A 19,504-nucleotide genomic window follows, 5' to 3' on the forward strand; every position below is an offset into this window, starting at 1 on the left:
GTCTCTGATAATGCTGGGAAGGGGTTGCTGCCGTCCCACCTCTTCCCCTGCTTTCTAATCTGCATCAAGCCCAAACATTGGGCTCCATTCCTTAGTGCCCCCTGAGGCCCATGCAACTTGCACCTTTTACTTCCCCTCTTCCAAGTTTTCATGAGTGAAGAATTTACATCTTGAGGCTCCCTTCTGGAGGGGAGCCATCCAGTTCTTAGACGGTTGTTTACTGACTTGGACTGAATATCAGCAGGTCTCCTACCAAACACAGGCCCATCACTGCCCTGGAGATGTAGCTCCAAGCACAATCCTCAGGAGATCCCTGTCATTCCTAAAACCCCAAGCCATCAGAAATGTCTTTATAATAAATTCCATAGGACTACCACATTGTTTTGTTGTAATGGATTTGGGTTAAGAAATGGTTTTCAAATCTGGCTGCACCTTAGAATCACCTGGGGGAGATTTTTTTAAAGTACTGATCCAATTCAGAATCTTGGGATGAGGCCTGGGCAATGTTTTAGAAGTACCTTCTGTGATTTTAACACATATCCCTGGTTGCCAACTTTTAGCCTAAAGGAATACACAGTTGACCTTTAAAAAACACGGGTTTGAACTACTCAGGACCACTTACACAGATTTTTTTTTCTATAGATACAGTACAGTACTATAAATGTATTTTCTCTTCCTTATGATTTTCTTAACATTTTCTTTTCTCTAGCTCACTTTATTATAAGAATACAGTATATAATACATATAACGTGCAAAATATGTGTTAATTGACTTTTTATGTTATTGGTAATTATGGCTTCGGATCATCAGTGGTTTTGTGGGGATCAAAAGTTATATGTGGGTTTTTAACTGCATGGGGGTGGGTGTCCCTAACCCCTGCATTTTTCAAGGGTCAACTGTATATTTAGAAAACATATTCTTACATTTAATATAGTACCAGAAATAGGTCTATTAAACACACTAACTGGCCCTCCCTAAGCTCCTTTAAAAAAAATTTTTTTTAGGTTGCTTTGTTTTAATGGGTGATTTGGGAGTTTAGGTTAGTTTCATAGATGATTGAAAAAGAGGTGAAAGAAGCTACTGCTACCTATTGGCTCAAAAGAGCTCGAATCTATTTTATCTATTGCTTACACAATCAGATTGTTTCCTTATAGAGTAGTGCTAGGCATGGACACAGAATAGAGAAGCAACTGAAGAAAGAATTAGAAGAGTTTGACGTAATATTAGCCAGATCCACAAAAGCCTGGGATGTAGAAAATATTTTGTTATATAGGAACTGTGTATGTTTAAAACAACTGAAATGAATTTTTTCCTGATTAGTAGCAATATATTCTTATTATAGAGGTATAAAAAGGCATTGAGAAGAAAATAAAAATCACTTGTGGTTTTATCATTGCCCAGAGATAACAAGTATTAATAGTCTTACAGAATTCACTGTCTCTACACATAGAAAATATACTTCTTTAAAAAAAACCCTACAAAACAGAATTCTACTGTATATGCTGTTTTTAAATTCCTTTTTATTAATAATAAATTATGGACATTTTTCATGTCATTTTTGACTGCATAGGAACCCCTTTTAGGGCCAAGTATGTTTAATCAATCTCTTATTAAATGGGCATTCCAGTAGTTTCATTTCTTTTTTTTATATTAAATATAATTTATTGTCAAATTGGTTTCCATGCAACACCCAGTGCTCATCCCAACAGATGCCTCAATGCCCATCATCCACTTTCTCCTCTCCCCCACCCCCCTTCAACCCTCAGTTTGTTCTCAGTATTTAAGAGTCTCTTATGGTTTGCCTCCTTCCCTCCCTCTCTGTAACTTTTTTTTTTTTGCCCCTTCCCCTCAGTAGTTTCATTTCTTAATGCTGCAAAGAATTGATGTAGGATAACATTGGGTTTAAGAACTCAGGCCCTGGAATTAGAAAGCCTAGGGTTAAAAGCTCAGCTCTAACACTTATTACACAATGAAACCTTCAGGTATTTAAACCTATTGCAGAATGGAAGAAAAACATCATGCCCACTTTAGAGGATTGTGGCTTAAACATGGAAAGAAATATGATTTGCAAAGAATACTCTTTGAGCAGCCAGCATCTTGCTCAAGGATACCGAGTCTTCTACTCAGGGCAGTGGAAGACATGGGACGTGGTCTATATTGAGCTTTTTAGCCCATACTCTAGAATCAGTGCTGGGAATTTCCTCTCCTTTTTGATCCTGCTGCCATGTAGGCCACTCCCCATAGTAGTGACCCTAAGGGAGAGGTTAAAGAGGGTTGGGAGGTGGGCATCATTATACTCACCAGGGCTGGTAAGGAGGGGATGGGTGATGAGCTGGAAGATTGGCCAGGCATGTTCAGGGCATTAAACTTGGGAACCACTGCAACACTGACCCTCCGACGGGGCATGTTCTGTGGGAAGAGAAGTGACCAGGCCCACTGTCATGGAGGGAACAGCATCCACAGTTCAAAAAGCCTGGAAAATTCCTACTAGTTCCTAATTAAAGTAATTACATTCACTGGACATTTGGGCTTTGGGGTGGTGATGGTGTTGGGGCTTGGTGTGGAAAGAGTGGCCAAAGTTGACCCAAGTTTTCTGTTAGTGGTGAGTGATTTCTCAACATGTTCTTATTTTAGATTATATCCTGAAGAAATGGAAAAGAAATGACCCCCAGTCTGGATAACATCCCGGATAGTGTATGAAAAGTCTAGGAATACCACGGTTTATGCATCATTTCGTGTTCATTTGGGGGATGGTACAGTCAGAGAAACCATGAGCAAGAGAAGGTTGAAGGATGAACTAGCAAGTGTGGTAAACTGAATTAGAGACCCTGTCCAGAGGTTCTCTGGCACCTGTAGATCCAAGCATGAGTGACTTTCTGGGTGACTGTGGCAACATCTCTTGTAATCCCCTTGGGAGCCCTGGTATTCCTTGAACATGCATACCTTTCCCAGTGTGAGGGACATGGACCGCGCTGTTCGAGGGACCCCATCTTCTGCAGCAAGAGGAACAGAGAAGAGAAGTCAGGTAAGTTTTCAGAGTAGGCTCCAGCAGAAAATGGGTAGCCAGAAACTAAGCTGAGATATCAGTTTATCAGAACTGTCCCTCAAGGAATAGTTTAAGAGCCTAAGTGATGGGAACACTGAGTTTGACACTACCCCCTGAGACAATTATCTGTAGAGTGGGACTTTTCTGGACAGAATTTTTATCCTAACTCCTCTGGGCACTATGAGAAGCCCATCTTGGACCTCTGATATCCACCTGACACCGCTGCACAGTCTCTGGTAATGCCCTGATGAGTATGTGAAGAACTACTCATAGCGATACCAAGGCTTTGGGGTTATTTCTTGCTCATTTAAGGGACATGTAGTCAGTGAAATTATGAGCAAGGAAGATGTGGTATCAGTAAATAATGGAAAATTGTTGACAAAGTGGTTTTAATAAGTCATCTATAAAAAATTTGGAACAAAGGAAACCAGCACCCTGTATTTTCATCTCCTTAGTACATGCATTAGATGATATATTTTATATAAAATGTCTTCTACCACATCTGGATAATACTGCCACCAGAAAACACTAATATGTGCAGAGAAGTGTTTTTGAAAGCTCAATTCAGTGTCAGTTTGACCAATATTATCTAGCTTGTATATCTGTTTGTCCCTCATATCCATGTATTTTAGGTATGTCTCTTAAAAAGCACATTTCCCCCCTTGTTTTTCTATTTACCTCACTTCATTAATTTTTTTTTACTTACCACCCCTTCCAGCCTGCACATTGGTGTAGAAGTTATGCATTTTAGTTCTAATCTTTAATGTACCCACTAAAATTTGTAACATATTATGTGACTTTTTATTTATTTATTTATTTATTTATTTATTTATTTATTTATGAGAGAGTACAAGCAGGGGAGAGGGGCAGAGGGAGAGAGAAAGAGAATCTTAAGCAGACTCGATGCATAGCACAGAGCCTGATGAGGGGCTCAATCCCATGACCCTGAGCTCATGACCTGAGCCAAAATCAAGAGTCAGATGCATCACTTACTGAGCCACCCAGGCGCCCTCATATTACATGACTTTAAATTTTTTAATTAATCATGATTTCTATTCTTTTCCTAATTAAACCTTAAAACAATAACTCCCTCAAATTTCAAATTATGTTGCTTTTTAGTAGTTTTGTTTACTTTGTTTTTGTAATCCCATATTATTATGATTATTGTTTTCAATACGGAATGCTTGTTTAGATTTACGCCCATTTACAAATGTCTGATCACCATTACCTCTTGCATCCTCCTCCTTTCTTTTGATCTCGATTTTATTCTTTCCTAAGCACACCCTTTAGTTATTCTTTTGGCAAGGGTCTGTAATAGGTAAACTTTCTGAGTTGTTGTCTCAAAATATCTTCACCAGGCCTGTAGGCTTGCATCATAGTTTAGCTGGCCCTGTTTTCTCTAGGTGGACAGTTGTTTCTCTCAGCTCCTTGAAGACTTTTACTTCATTGTCTTTTGGTACCACCATTGCTATTCAGAATTATCTGTCTTTTGTAAACCCTCTGTCTTCTCTCTCTAGTTATTTTTAAAATTTTTACTTCATCTTCTATGTGTTTTTATCTCTTCTGCTTGGAATTCACTGTGCTTTCTTAATCCAATGGTTCATGTCTTTCTTTAGTTCCAAAAAACTCTCAGATTCTGGAAAACCTTTTTGCATACTTTCTCTCTCCCATTCTCCTCTTGTGGATCTGCTAATAAAGGTATTTGGAACTTTCTCATTTTATACTCTGTATCCCATATTTTATAATATCTTATAACATTTTTTTAGTATTTTTAAAAGGAAATATAAGTTTATTGAATATACCACAAAGGAGTCGTGGACAGGACAACAGAGGAGAGGCTGTCTGCCTTCTTTTATATTTTTGATTAATTTATCCCTCTGAACTGCACTTGGGTAACTTCTTCAAATCTATCTTCAGTTAGCTAATCTTTGTCCTCAACTGTGCCCAGTCTGATTTAAATGTTGTACCAATAAACTAGGTTATGCTACCATAATAAACAACCCCAAAGTCTTAGTGGCTTATAACAATAAAAATTTATTTGTTTATGTTCATTTGCTTCTGAGTTGGCAGAAGGCTCTGCTCTGCATTTCCTCACTCTGCATTTCCTCAGACTAACGGAGCTTCTACTATTCTGGAGCAGTGATGGTTGTCATGTGAGGAAGAAGAAATATAAGGCAAATTACACACTAGTTTCTTAAAGACCTCAGCTCAAAGGTGACACATATCCTTCTGCTCACATTTTATTTGCCAAATCACACGGCATTCACCTAACATGGCATCACCTAACTTGGGAGAAGTGTGCCCGAAAGGAGAAGATCTAGAATCTCCACTATAGTAACTACCTCCACTATAGTACCTACTATACCTAATATACTGAGTTTTTAATTTCCATTCCTCATATCCTCATTTCTAGGAGTTCTTTCCTTTTTTATTTTTATTATTTTATTTTTTATTCTTTTTTGATAATTTTAGTTTATTCTCATGTTTTTTTATTCATTCTTTGATGCCTCTAATAATTTTAAACATATCTTTTTAAAACTTATCAGGTTGTTTTATTTTCTGTAATCCTTAGGATACAATCCTGTTGTTTAGTAGATGATTCTTGTTCAAGGTAGATTGTTTTCTTATGTATTTTATAATTCTATACTGTAAAATAATCTTCAGTGAGGTTTCAGTGAGCAGAATCTTGTATGTCCTGCATGAAGGGTGTGCCCCTCCAGGGTGGCTTTATGTTTGTTTCTGACAGAGTCCCTACAGGCATCATTGTGATGTTCTTTTCAGATTCTCTGCATATTGCATCACAACTTCTGTCATGGCATACACTTTTCTTACGAGAAAGGAGAAAGTATTTTTTCCTACTACAGGGTGAAACAGACTTCCTTGATTTGTGTCTCTGCTGTTTGAGGAGTGTTTTTTTCTTGTTCAAGTTCTGTCTAAAGATGCAGTCTTGCAAAATCTTAACTTTCTGTAGGAGTCTCATAGTCAACTCTCAGTCATGGGTGTCCAAGACCTCATCTCAGATTGCATGCAAGTGCAAAAGCCCAGCACTGAGATGATTGAAGCTGACTCTTGTACCCAAGGAAGCTGCAGGTTTCAGTTCTCTTTTCTTTTCTTGTATCTGAGTATTTCAATTTCTTTTCCTGTGGATTCAGCTATTCTTTTAAACTAATGTTTGCTTTATTTTATCTAGCAGAAACATCTAAGCACTTGTGGTCAAGGAGTTTCAACTTTTTCAGTCAGCCAAAATAGCAGAACCAGAAAATATTTTTTATATATTGAAGCATTCATACAAATTAACCAAATACTAATCTTACAAGTAGGCAAAAGATATAATTAGAGAATTTACAAAAGTAGAAATACAAATGTCCAAAAAACATTTGAAAAGGCCAAAAATACAAATTCAAACTATGAGATGAGATATAATCTTGACCCATCAAAGTCAAAAAAAAATTTTAAAGGAAAGGACAAGAATATCAATAGCACAATGAATTGAGCATTATTGTTACCCATTACATGGAAATATCAATGCGTTATTTGAAAAGAGTTTTCTTGAAGAGCCTTATAAAATTTGGTTTCCCCCAGGCTAGTATTTACACTTCCAGAAATCCATCTTAAGGAAATAATCCAAAATGTAGGTTATCAGTATGTTTCATATTCAGAAAAAAATAACTGATGTTATTTTTTAAATGTGTAGCACCTTTCCTTAAATAAGAGATATTTTTATTTCACTGTAGTCTTCAGAGTCTCAGGCATAGACACAGATTGCCAGTAGTCATGTAAAGGCTTAAAAACAAACATTATTAGGGAATGGTCATAGAGTATCCAACGGACACACCTGTTAGGTGGATGCTGGCTCCTCTACACGAGCCCAGGCTGAAAAACAATGCAGTGGGAACAAATATCTGAAAAACACTTATTCACCATTTGAGATTCAGCTACCATCTCCCTTCTTACTGTAAGCACATTCTCCTATCCCCAGGCTGAATGTGGGACTCTGCAATGTGCTCCCCATAGGGACTTGCTTACTGCTGTCACTGGGATGGTTCTACTGCTCTGCCTTCCCCACAGGCTGGGAGTTCCTTTGGATCTCAGTGACTGCGTGTCCTTTATTTCTATATTTCAGTATCATGTGGGGGCACATCAAAGGTGTTCAGTAAATGTCTTTAGAATGAATGAATGGGTGACTGCTCATTCCATAAATCTTGGATAAGGCAGTTTATAGGAGACCTTGTACCTTCCAGGACAATAATGCAAGAACCCATGTATTAGGATTTCTTTGGTGGCAACTTCCCCAACTCCTAACACTGACAGAGAGCAGTCTGCTATAAGCCCAGATGCTTGTGGATCAGGAGTTTGCTGTCAAGATCGAAAGCAGACAGTCTGGAGCATGTGTACACTGCCTTTTGACTCTGGAAAGTGTCACTGATATTCCCCAGGAAACTTGTGAAACCTCCTGTTTATAAAGGTTTCTCCATCTGTTATACTTTCCCTCCTCCTGCTCTTGGTAACCCGGATGTTTGCATTCCACAGGGATTCCTGTCACTAAAAGGTTTGTTTTCTTCTGCTAGTCCTATCCTCATCAGCCAGAACCCAGACCCTGACAGCTCCCAAGCAGAGATCCTCGTCCAGGTCACTGTCCTCTTCGTCCTGGACTGCTGCAAGTGCCTCCTAACTTGTCTTTCTAGACATCAGTGTCTACACGCTCCTAATGTGTTGCCCACTCTGAAGTGGGAGAAATCTTCTAAAAATAGAATCTGACCATGTTATGTGGTGTAAACTCACCAGTGCCTCCTCATTGCCTTAAGGACAAAGGCCCAAATTATTAGCATAGCCTGGCATGTGGCCCTGGCCTACCAAGTCTTACCTTCAACCTGTCATCATCACACTTTTGTTTCATGGTCTTCCCATCCTAACCCTACATCTTTGTATATGCTGTTTCCTCTACCCGGGAGATACCTCCCCTTCTTGCCTAGAGAACTACTATTTTTACTTTGAAACACTGCCCAGATGCTGTCCCTCTGTAAAACTTCCCTTGATTCCTTCAAGCAGAATCACCTCTGTGCTCCTATAGCAATTGTATAGAACATTTTTTTAAAAGATTATTTCTTTGAAACATGTGTCTTTCCCATGAATCTGCTATTTATCTCAGCAGTATCTCCTTTAGCCAGGCCCTCATGCCACCCCCACTGCCCAGACTCATCCCTTACCTGGACTATTGTAATAGCAGTTTTGTGGGTTTCCCTGTATTTGGCTCTACCCCAGTAATGTAACTGCCACACTGTAATCAGAAGGAATGTTCTGAATTCCATAAATGATCATGTCATTTCCCTGACTAAAATCTATTGCTTTCTAGGATAAAGCTCAAATTCCTTAGTATGTGTTGGCCCCAAAGCACAAAGACTACAAAGTCTGAAGTCTGTCATTCTCATCAAGTAGAGTGAGCTCTTGCAGCCTTTGGGCTTCACATCAGTGGTCAACCGCTGTGGTTAATTGTGTCAGGAGTTGCTTTGGGACTGTTCATATTTTCTGGTTCCAGGCCTCTAGGCTCACTGAAGCAGCTGCTGTGAGGCCCCCATGGGCAGCACTGGGCAGGGGCAGTGATCCTTGCTCAACTAAAAGCATGTCCTTGGGCTGTACTAATAGATGTGATCCTGGCCTAGAGCTATCAGAGACCACATTGCAAGGTCAAGATGGGGGCAGGAGCCTAGTTTCTTACCAGAGGGGCCGCAGCTGCGGCTTGAATTCTGATTTGCAAGTTTTTTAAACTCCATGAGCTCTGCATGGTCCTTTTCATACGTCCTCTTCAGATTCTCCACATACTGCATCATTACCTCTGTTGCCTTTGACATACGCTTTTCCTGAAGGAAAGGAGAGCATTGAGCACACAGGGAAGTTGGAGGAAAGGCTTGTTGGCACTTGCTTGCTCTGAGCTAGGCTCTGGGATGGGACAATCAAAAGGATACAGGGACCAATCTTAGGTGTAACTCTGCCCTCTAAGATTTTGCTGTCTGTGATGTGAGCTGAGAGGGGGATTTAGGCACTTGCACTCAGGGAGGACAAGAACGAGCACAGCCACAATGCCTGAGGAGATGAGAGGTGGAGAAGTCCTCTCTGCAGAGAGAGTGGGTCAGGGAGGCTTCCTGGAGGTAGAGTGAAGTGGATGTGGGGTATGGGCAGCATCTGGGCATGAAGATATAGGTAGGAGAGACAAAAAGATTCAGGCCAGTGGACTCCAAGAATAAAGGTCCAGAAGCAGAACATCACAGGGCTTGTACCTAGGTGAGGATCTATCCTTCAGACAGGAGTCTTTGAAGAGTTAAAGGGGTGCTATTAAGAATTATGCTGGGCTCGGGGCGCCTGGGTGGCGCAGTCGGTTAAGCGTCCGACTTCAGCCAGGTCACGATCTCGCGGTCTGTGAGTTCGAGCCCCGCGTTGGGCTCTGGGCTGATGGCTCAGAGCCTGGAGCCTGTTTCCGATTCTGTGTCTCCCTCTCTCTCTGCCCCTCCCCCGTTCATGCTCTGTCTCTCTCTGTCCCAAAAATGAAATAAACGTTGAAAAAAAAATAAAATAAAAAAAAAGAATTATGCTGGGCTCAGTCAGTAGAGTATGCAACTCTCGATCTCGAGATTGTGAGTTCAAGTTCCATGTTAGGCATGGAGCCTACTTTTTAAAAAAATTTAAAGAATTATGCGGGGACAGTAGGCACATGTCAGGATTGCCTGGAAAACCAGTGGAGTACAGGTCATCCTACTTACGTAGAAATCTGTAAGCAGTTGGGTTTGTTTCCAACAAGAAAGGGTAGTTAGGGCTGAGTTGTGAAGGACCTTGAATGGAACACTAAGGAATTTGGACTTTTTCTGAAGGAAAAGAGCCATCGAATATCTTAAGGTAAGGAAGTGACATAGGCCACCAGTGGAGACTAGACTGAAGGGGTGAGACTGGTAGCAGTGAGTGCAACTAGGAAAGAGAAGACAAGTGCCAGGACCAGTCTGGTGGGACCAGAGAGAAAGATGAGGACCAACATGGAAGACATTGAAGTTAGGGGTGGGAAAGCCATGTGGAGAAGGCTGAAGACTTCTATGAACAGTTCATGGGCCAAGAAACACATTTGGGAGGGCCATACAGAATGAGGAAGAGTTTCCCTTGCTTATCCTCATTGGATCCCTCGGTGAGCCTAGCCCAGGGCCTGCTGGCCACAGTGGGACATACTCAATGAGTATTCCCTAGAAAAGTTCCCTGCAGCCAGGAGCTGGGACCAGACACTTCCCTTGAGCTCTCCCTTTGTTGCTTCCCCCAGCCAGAGTGACTTCCTGGGCGAGCTGCTGAGTCAGGTGCCCTTTCTCCGGAAGAACACAGGGGTGGGGCAGCCCACTGGCTTGTCCTTCCTTCATTCTACAAGGACTGCTCTAGGCTCTACTCTAGGAACACCCTAATAATGCAACCAGTGCAGCAGGATAGGTGAGCACGGTACTAGCAACAGTGATAATAACATCTACGTACTTTGCAAGTAACCCTCTATGGCAGATACTATCATCATCTTCATTGGTTGGAGAAGTTGGAACATGGAGAGTTCAGTATCTGGCCTGAGGTCACACAGTGAATCCTAGTGGAGCCAAGATAAGGCCTCAGGCAGTCTGATCCCATAACACCATCCTGGACCAGGGCAGTGTCCTATGAGCTTTAGGACTTCAAAGTGGCTGAAAGGGAGCCAGATCTGGGCCTGCACCCCAGCTCTGCCACTACTTTTGCTGTTACCTTTCTGAAGCTTCATGTCTTCTTCAGGGGGAAAGGATATTTACAGGATTGCTGGGAGGCTTAAATGAAACAAAGCAGTTTTTCCTGAAGCATGTTTGCCAAATACTAGTTCCATGGGAGTTAAATAGATGTTTTATGAGAAAATAGGTATTTTATGGTTCTTCAGTCAAATATATTAGGGAAACACACTGGTAAAAATTAAACAGGCTTTTTCAGTATAGGATTTCTCAAAGCCTTGATGGTGCCAATATGTATTAGAAATAACCAAGAAAGGATGATAGTATGCAGCAGTTCCCAAACTTGCATGTCCACAGAAAGCTTTATCCAAGGAACACCTCAAAGGTTTAGCGGTCCACCAAAAATACTCTTAGTAAATAAAACACAATAATATACAGATGTCTGGCACAAAGGAAGCCATCGATAACTGGTGTCTATAGTTGTCACTGCTTACATTATTGCTCTAGTTACTGTGGACAGAGCAGAGCTGGTCAGAGGGCTGGAAGCTGGAGAGGCTTACCTGGCGGACGGCCCCCACCATCTCAGCTCGGCTGGAGAGGCGGGCAGCCAAGCGGTGCAGGACAGCAATGTCCTCCAGCAGTTTCTGGTAGGTCTCCCGGTGCTCACAGTGGTGCCATAGTGAAGCTGAGGACTGGGAAGTGACAAGGAACATCACTTGGGGTCCTCACATACCAAGACATGACTTGGGCTGTCACAATGAGCCCGGTTCCCCATCCTGGCTGAAAGGAGCAGCCTCTGCAAGGCCTGGGCTACACCTTCTTCTGGGGATTGGAGAATCCCAACATGGACACTCTATACATGGCTGGCCTGAAAGAAGGGAATCACATCCAGGCCTTTGGTCCCCAAGGTGCTCCCTTTGTCATCCCAGGTCACCTAGACTCCTCCTGAGAAGCTGCTGAGGGTTTGGAGGCCTTACCCACAGCCCTGAGGTAACCAGGCCTTTAGGTCTCTACCTCATTTCCTCTCAGCTCTCTGAGGAAGACTCTGTTTGGCTCAGGACCTTCACCTGATTTCTCATGTCAGAATACTCTAGTTGGTGACTAAGAAAGCAGGACCCCTGGCATAGCCCTAGGAGACAGTCCCTCCTCTAGGGTTTCTCCAATCAGGCTCTACAATTACCGTAATGGAAGCTTTGAAGTTTTCCAGTTCCTTCTCTGTGTTCTCTTCTGTCAGGTTACGTTCCCTTTCAGCCTGGTTAATTCTAGATTCCAGAGTGTAGCTGTCATTTCTAAAGGCCAAGGACAGTTGTACAAACACGTTCTGTTGGGAACAAGAGTGTGGGAGAGGTGCTAGGAGGAGTTATTACAGGGAATAAGGTCGCAGGTATGTTTCTTGCACGAGCATTTTACAGTAGCTCCTGGAACCAATCACCAAAGCAGCCAGGTACAAGTGAAACTCTCCTTCATAGTAAACTGCACAAAAGATGGTGAAATAATAACCTAAGGTTCGTGCTAGGTCCTTTTCAGGACCAGAAGACCAAATGCATTTTACTGAAAATAATAAGAGAATAACACTTTACTTTTACCTGAATTTTAAGAAAATATCCTGTATTTAGGTTTAGGTAAACTCAGCTCATTGTGTAAGCAGTTTAGATTCATGCTAGGATTCATTGGATGTGTGTTTTGGAGGTTTTGCATAGAACCACTGTATTTAAAGAAACTCCATTTAAAATGTAAGACGTGTTGTCTTAAAGCAAACTTCAACCAGCATCTTACCTGAGTATTACAAATCCTATGTGGAAAGCAGCTTTAATAAGGTGTCAGGAGATTAAATAAGGCCAGGTATGATTCTGTTAGGAAAAGTGTCCTGGAACAAATATTTCATGCCAAAAATGCAGGATGCATGAATGAAACTTTGCAAGGTGGTTTGAGCAAACATGAAATTCCTGGTATAATAGGAAACTACTGAGGAGGAGAAATAGGCAGATGGTCTCTACACAGGAAACCATGGCCTTCATTTGCCCTGAGTCAAGAGATAGCAGATTTACACGCTTGGAGTAAGCTAACTCTGTCTGAGCTTCTGAAGTTCATGTGATATGGCCCATGGTGGGTAGACATCTCCAGACAGAGAATTTAAGGCCTTAAACTGACCCAATAACAACAATGATGGCACTATAGGAAGCTACTCCTCATTGAACATCTACTATATGCTAGCACTGCTGTGAGTTCTGCACACCTTGGCTCATTTAACCCCACAAAAACCCTCTGCAATAGGAACTGTTATGTCCACCCTATGGGTAAAGAGACTGAGACCAGAGAGGTCATTAACTTGGTTAAGGTGACGCAAGTAATAGAGCCAGGATTCAACCTTAGACTATTTGACACCTTAGACTATTCAACACCTGTGCTACTTTCATCATGCTGAGCACTGATTGTGTCAGCATACATCTGAGGACAGAAGCCAGCCATTAAACAAACCACCCACAGACTGTCTTCACCAATGTCACTGGTTTAGTGGTCTCTGTGCTACCCAAACCTCAGTCCAGTCAGTTTATCAATAATGCTTACTGTTTAGCTTTCTATACCTGGGTTATCGCCTTCATGGAAGTGTGATATAAAGAGTCCTGAATTCAGACAGAATATTTGGGTCCCAGGGTTGGTTCTGCTAAGTGCTGGGTCTGGGACCTTGGGTAAGTTATTTCATCACTTCATCACTTTCCTCCTTTGTTCTAATTCCTGCTCTATCTGTTACTCTGAGCTGACTGGAGGACCAGCTGAAAGGATGGATAGGAATGTGTGATGAACAATGTCTGTGTGCAAGGTAATTGTTACTATCTGTGGCAGATATTTCACATTGTCTGTCTTCCTCTACTTATCCAGCCCACTGGGTCTCAGGAAGGGTATTTTAATCTTCTTATTATCAGTGGCAAACCATTCTATAAAGACTTTAAAACCTTCTATCCTCCTAACCTGTGTGTAAAGACATTCTGAACTCATCCATGTTCTTCTTCCCTTCCTTCTATCCATTCCAATATAATTGTCTTGGAAACTAGTGCTGGCATCATAGGTCCTCACCACCTCACCTGGGACGTGTTCTCTTTGTCCATTTACCCCTTCACCACAATGAAATGAAGACAAGTTCCTCTCAGCTCACTCACCAACCCATTGGGATAGCATCTCTACAGAGACAAGGAGGCCCTAAGGGGAGTATTGGAGGAATCAGGGAAGGCTGGAGAGCTGACAGCACAGCCTGTCACCTTGGCTGAGCAAGTTTCCTTACGTCTGGAATCCTCAAAAGGGAAATAACTTTTTCCTTTGGACCAAAGTTTAAAACTTGAAATCTGGCCAGCTGTTAATAATTTTGAAATAAATTTGATTGAGTTCTGCTGCCTCCCAGCTAACTTTGTGTATCTAAGTCATCCTTTTAAAAAGCATAAATCATCCTTGAAGAAATGTAGAATTTCCAGCACATTCTTATCTCTGACCAAATTTGCCAAAATCTTCCTTTACCTGGGGTGGGAGTCTCAGCAGTTCAATAGGGCTGATCTCAACGTCCATATTACCTAACAGTCATGTATTCTCATTTTTGTATACAATTGTCAGGGACAGGGGCTAGAGAAGGGAATGTTTTCTATAAACCCCATAAAGCTCCAGCACTAAATTTCATAAAGCACTGGAATCACTTACCTCAACTTCCTTTTCAGTGAGCGGAGGGGCACTGTGAAAAAGAAAAGACATGCAAATGAACTGTGTCCAACCTATGAAATAAACCAGAAAGTGACTTTGAACAACCAGCAGACTATGTATGCCCAGAAATGTAGTAAGAAGAATTGGTGAGATGGAAAAGATGCAGGGTACACTTTGTGTGAGTTCTGTAGTGATGAGATATTTGCTCAGACATTGACTCCTACAGAGGAAGTGTGGTGGAAAATAATAGATCCTGGGGTCAGTCCTCCATCAGCGCCTCAACTGTCTGGGACTTTGGACAAGTTACTTAAGTTTGCTCGTTTGTAAAATGGGAATAATATCTACTTTGCAGGAGTATTCTAAGGAATAAATGTATATACATGTATGTGTGTGTATAAATGTATGTGTGTATATATTCACATATATATGACATCCACACATGTATATGTATAAATGTGTATATGTGTGTATGTATACATGTTTGTATATACATGACATCCACACTGAGTAGTCACTCAGAAGATTTAGCTATTATTATGACTAACTCACAGGCTTGTTGTAAAGACTCAGTAAGAAAATGTATATGCTATGTACTTTATAAACTGCACACATCTGAATAGCCTTTATAGTTTTGTGGGGGGGATACTCAGGTCTGCAAAGCCAGGCCCTCCTCCTGTCTCTGAGGGTTGTGACAAGAGAGCAGGTGGGCCAGAGAATACAAGGTAGGAAAGAGTGGCCAGAGTTCCTCTCTACAGTGAGAACCGTCTCTACTGGGTGGAATTAGAGATGAGGCAAGAAAGTCCCAGCCAGCACAGAGGTGTCTTTCTGTGAGGTTCCTCTTCGTGTGTGGTTCCCACAGTTAGCCATCCTTTTGTCTGCACACTCACTCTGCTGCTGCTTCTCTTGCTGGTGACTAAAGCTAGTCCTGTTCTGAAACCCAGACAACGTAAATAATGCACAGGCCCTTTCCTGTGCTGGGGTGGGAGCACTGGGAGGAGTCCTACAAGCGTCACAGAACTTGGCAACAGAGCATGCCATCGATAAGATTCTCAGGAAACACAGCTTCCTCCTTTTGACGCGTGTGGAGGGACCCCAAGAGCAAAGGTAGGGGTCAGTTATCTCTGCAAGGGGCTGGTTCTCACCCCTGACAAAGGACTATGAGAGCCTTCCTGTGAGGATGAGGCAACAAGACCCCATCGCCATCAAGTCAGCAGAGTACAGAACATGGGACAAACAACTGCAAAGATGTTTGATGCTTACAATGCTTGTCACAACCCCACCCATCAAGCTCTTTCCTCTGAGAGCCAGCCAACATAATCTTGATTGTCATATAGAGCACATATTGCTTAAACAAATTTATCAAAACTCACTGAGCTTGCCTTTGACTCCTGGCTTTATTTGGATAGTATATAAAATATACATATTTTCATTATTAACCAAACTCATCTATTTTGATAATTTACTTTCTGCTTTTTTTGCTATAGAACACAATTGTTTAAAATGTATAAAGCCCTGAGGACTCAGGGAAGTGTGATTCAAATTTAAAAAGCCACAAGACATGGCCAGCTCCTGATGCAGAGAGCTATGTCTTATGAACTGGTATAGACAGCTAGGGGACAGAGCCATGGGTTTCCAAAAATGACGGAAGCCCAGCAGATGACATACAAGGAGACTGGGGTGGCATTGCCTGCCTCAGAATTTAAACTCCCTTAATAGACCTTAAAATAAAATCAAGGTTTTCTGTGAACCAGTCCCTACCAGACTTTCATCTTCCCATTTTCCAGACCCATTGGCCATTCTGTTCCTCATACACACTCACTATGGCCCCAGGACTTAGCATTTACTATTCTTTCCTTTTTCTCCCCACTCTCTTTCATAATAGCTTTATTGAAATATAATCCATGTATCATAAAATTTACCCTTTAAAATTTACAGTTCATTAATTTTTAATATATTCACAGAATTGTACAACCATCAATCACTATAGTCAATTTTGGAACTTCATCATTCCAAAAAGAAACCCTGTATCCATTTGCAATCAAATCTCTATCTTCTCCAACCCCCATTCCCACCCCTACGCAATTACTAATCTATTTTCTTACTCTATGGATTTCCCTATTCTGGAAATTTCATATAAATGGAATCATACAACATGTGGATTTTTGTGATTTGCTTCTTTCACTTAGCTTAATATTTTCAAGGTTTATCCTTGTGGTAGTATATATCAGTACTTCATTTTTGTGGCTGAATAATATCTCATTGAATGGGTATATCACATTTTATTTATTCATTCATCAGTTACTGAACATTTGGGTTATTTCCACTTTCAGGCCAATACGAAAATGCTGTTATTGAACATTTATAAGTTTTTGTGTAGAGGCATATTTTTATTTATTTTTCTTATATACCCAGGAGTAGAATTGCTAGGCCATATGGAAATACATTTTTAACTTTTTGAAGAACTGACAAACTGTTATTCCAAAGGGGCTGCATCATTTTACTAAGGACTCTAATTTCTTCATGTCCTCACCAACACTTGTTATTGTCCATCTTTTTTATTATAGCCATTCTAGTAGATGTGAAATGGTATCTCATTAATATTTTGATTTGCATTTCCCTAATCTTCCCTAAAGATTAATGACATTGAGCATCTTTTCATGTGCTTATTCTTTGAAGAAGTGTGTACTTAAATCCTTTGCATTTAAAAAAAAATAGTATCTTTTTGGGGCACCTGGGTGGCTCAATCAGTTAAGCATGCAATTTCAGCTCAAGTCATCATTTCACAGTTCATGAGTTTAACCCCACATCAGGCTGTGTGCTGACAGCTCAGAGCCTGGAGCCTGCTTCAGATTCTGTGTCTCCCCCTCTCTTGTCCCTCCCCTGCTCATTCTCTGTCTCTCTCTCTCTCTCTCAAAAATAAATAAACATAAAAAAATAGTTCTCTTTTTTATTGAGTTATGAGCATTCTTTATATATTCTGGAAACAAATCCCTCATCAAATACATGATTTGCAAATATTTTTTTACATTCTGTGGGTTGTCTTTTCATTTTCTTAATGATATTATTTGCATCATAAAAGTTTTCAATTTTGATGAAATACTATTCATCTATTTTTTCTCTTGTTGCTTGTGTTTTTGTGTCATATCTAAGAAACCATGGACTAACCAACGTATTGAAGATTTCTTCATATGTTTTCTTCTAATTGTTTGATAGCATTAGCTTTTAAATTTTGGCCTATGGTTCATTTTGAGCTCATTTTTGTGTATTGTGTGAGGTAAAGTTATTCTAATTTTACTTTTTTGCATGTGGCTATCCTGTCATCCCAGCATCATTTGTTAAAATCACTGTGCTTTTTGTCTGGAAATCTTTGCATGGATGGCTTCATTTTGTCATCTGCATGTCTTAGGTTAATGGTTACTGTATCACTGGGGCCGTCCTTGACCCTTGAATGTTCCATTCCTTTGTCATCTCTGTATGTGCCTATATCATGGTCTTCTTAGCAGCTTTGCTATCTGAACTCATTCATTTAGTTACTTAAATATTATTTGTTTCCCCACCTAGGATGTAAGTGCCATGAGAACAGGGACTGTGTCTGCTTGTTCTCCATTATAATGTCTGGCATAAAATAGGCAACGAATATTTATTGATTAAATTCCTATTTATTGCTCCTATTGGTTTTTGACCCAGTAACATGTTCTCTTCACACTCTTGTTAATCAACCATTGACTGTGTCCCTAATTTGTGTTCGGTCCCTGGTTTTTCTACTGAATTCATTCAACTTGCTGACTCCATGAGCTCCTTCTTTGTATGGTCCAGTCCCAATTCACATAGCCCATATAGATCATGAAACTAACTCTTTCATATTAAAACTCAAGTGTAATTTCCCCATATTTCTTCTGGAGGAAGGATTCTTAAACCTCTGTCTTCCCCCTGTTGGTCAATGTCTCACATGACTATTTGCCCATCTATTCCACCCTCCAAACCAGGGATAGAGAGTTCTGGGCCCAGCCAGTGGACTAAGTTGCACAGCCTCTATGAAGGCCAGGAGCAGGGAGCCTGATTTGGTGGTTGGAGCAGGAAGTTTGGGGATGGGCAATATGGCTATTGGCACAATGCATGAGAGCCACTGACCTCAATCTGAGAGTCTGGACCACATGCTCAGAAGCTGATCTTATTCACTGACTGTGCAGGCCCATGCAGGCCCTGTCTGGCCTCATTATTGGTAGCTAGTAGCTGTTGACTTACTCAAGGAAAATAGAAGTGCTCAGTCTTCTTCTCCTGGGGAAGTTGAGGGAATTTAATTAGCTGGAGGTGTGCTCTAATGATACTAATTATCTTCAACTTTCCTGAGGAAAAGGAAGCCAATCACACCACTGACCAGCCTTGTTCACTACAGACAAGAGTATCAATGGTTGTTTTGGTAATTGTGACAGGCCCCTGGTATAGATGGAAAGGCATTGAGTCTGCAGTCAGCCCATGCTGAGTTCAATTCCTGACTCTGTGACTTGCTAACATGTTTCTTTGCCTCTTTTCCCTCACTGAAGATGAATAAAATCTTCCTTTTCTGCTTCACTGAGTTGTCATAAACACCAAAAGACACCCAGCATATAAACATGCTCTGTAACCTGCAGTGCGCTCAGAGTGCTTCTCCTTTAGTTTCCTTCCTCTGGACAGCCCCTCTCTGCCTTCTATGAGATGAACTGGCCCAAGCCACGCCCTCCTCCAGCTGTGGATGCAGCCTGCTTCTGACTTGTTTCTGGCACTTTTCCTGATGCTGGCTTAGTCGCTAGGTCCTCTGAGTATTGCCCTGATGACTCTGTGTTTTAGGTGATGATGGTTTGCAGTTTGAACACATCACACTCCCTGGGTAAAACTTGTTTTCCTTTCATATTTACCCCCAAATCAGTGGGTTCTGTTATGTCTGAATGGTCCTCCTAATAGCCTTTCCCCCCAGTGCACTCCCACAACAGTTTAGTCTCCAGGTTGCTTGGGCTTGGCAGGATGCCTCAATTGCAGACACCCACCCAATTCTTACTGCTTAGTGGTACCCTCTCTTTTC

At 41.3% G+C, this 19,504-nt stretch overlaps 1 protein-coding gene and 1 long non-coding RNA gene across 17 annotated transcripts in view; one reads left to right on the plus strand and one right to left on the minus strand.

Annotated features, from left to right (window-relative positions):
- LOC109491996 overlaps window positions 1-19,504 on the plus strand; it is a 181,800-nt gene that overhangs the window by 62,798 nt on the left and 99,498 nt on the right. Inside the window, exon 4 of one of the 2 annotated variants that reach the window (XR_006586365.1) lies at window positions 2,635-3,025. The exons of the other annotated variant lie outside the window; for it this stretch is intronic. This is a non-coding gene — a long non-coding RNA (uncharacterized LOC109491996). The remainder of the gene's footprint in view (window positions 1-2,634; window positions 3,026-19,504) is intronic. 2 annotated transcript variants of the gene reach the window in all.
- Window positions 1-19,504, minus strand: part of IRAG1 (inositol 1,4,5-triphosphate receptor associated 1) — a 120,526-nt gene that overhangs the window by 19,166 nt on the left and 81,856 nt on the right. For 14 of the 15 annotated variants that reach the window (XM_006937098.4, XM_045038951.1, XM_019812056.3 and 11 more), the window contains 6 exons: window positions 14,446-14,476; window positions 11,939-12,079; window positions 11,319-11,450; window positions 8,763-8,904; window positions 2,944-2,993; window positions 2,302-2,409 (listed from right to left, as the gene is read on the minus strand). In XM_006937098.4, the coding sequence (XP_006937160.2) occupies window positions 2,302-2,409; window positions 2,944-2,993; window positions 8,763-8,904; window positions 11,319-11,450; window positions 11,939-12,079; window positions 14,446-14,476 (604 nt within the window). The remainder of the gene's footprint in view (window positions 1-2,301; window positions 2,410-2,943; window positions 2,994-8,762; window positions 8,905-11,318; window positions 11,451-11,938; window positions 12,080-14,445; window positions 14,477-19,504) is intronic. The other variant, XM_019812053.1, reaches the window with a different exon arrangement.

The sequence above is a fragment of the Felis catus genome, chromosome D1, assembly GCF_018350175.1.
Source record: "Felis catus isolate Fca126 chromosome D1, F.catus_Fca126_mat1.0, whole genome shotgun sequence".
Taxonomy (NCBI): Eukaryota; Metazoa; Chordata; class Mammalia; order Carnivora; family Felidae; genus Felis; species Felis catus.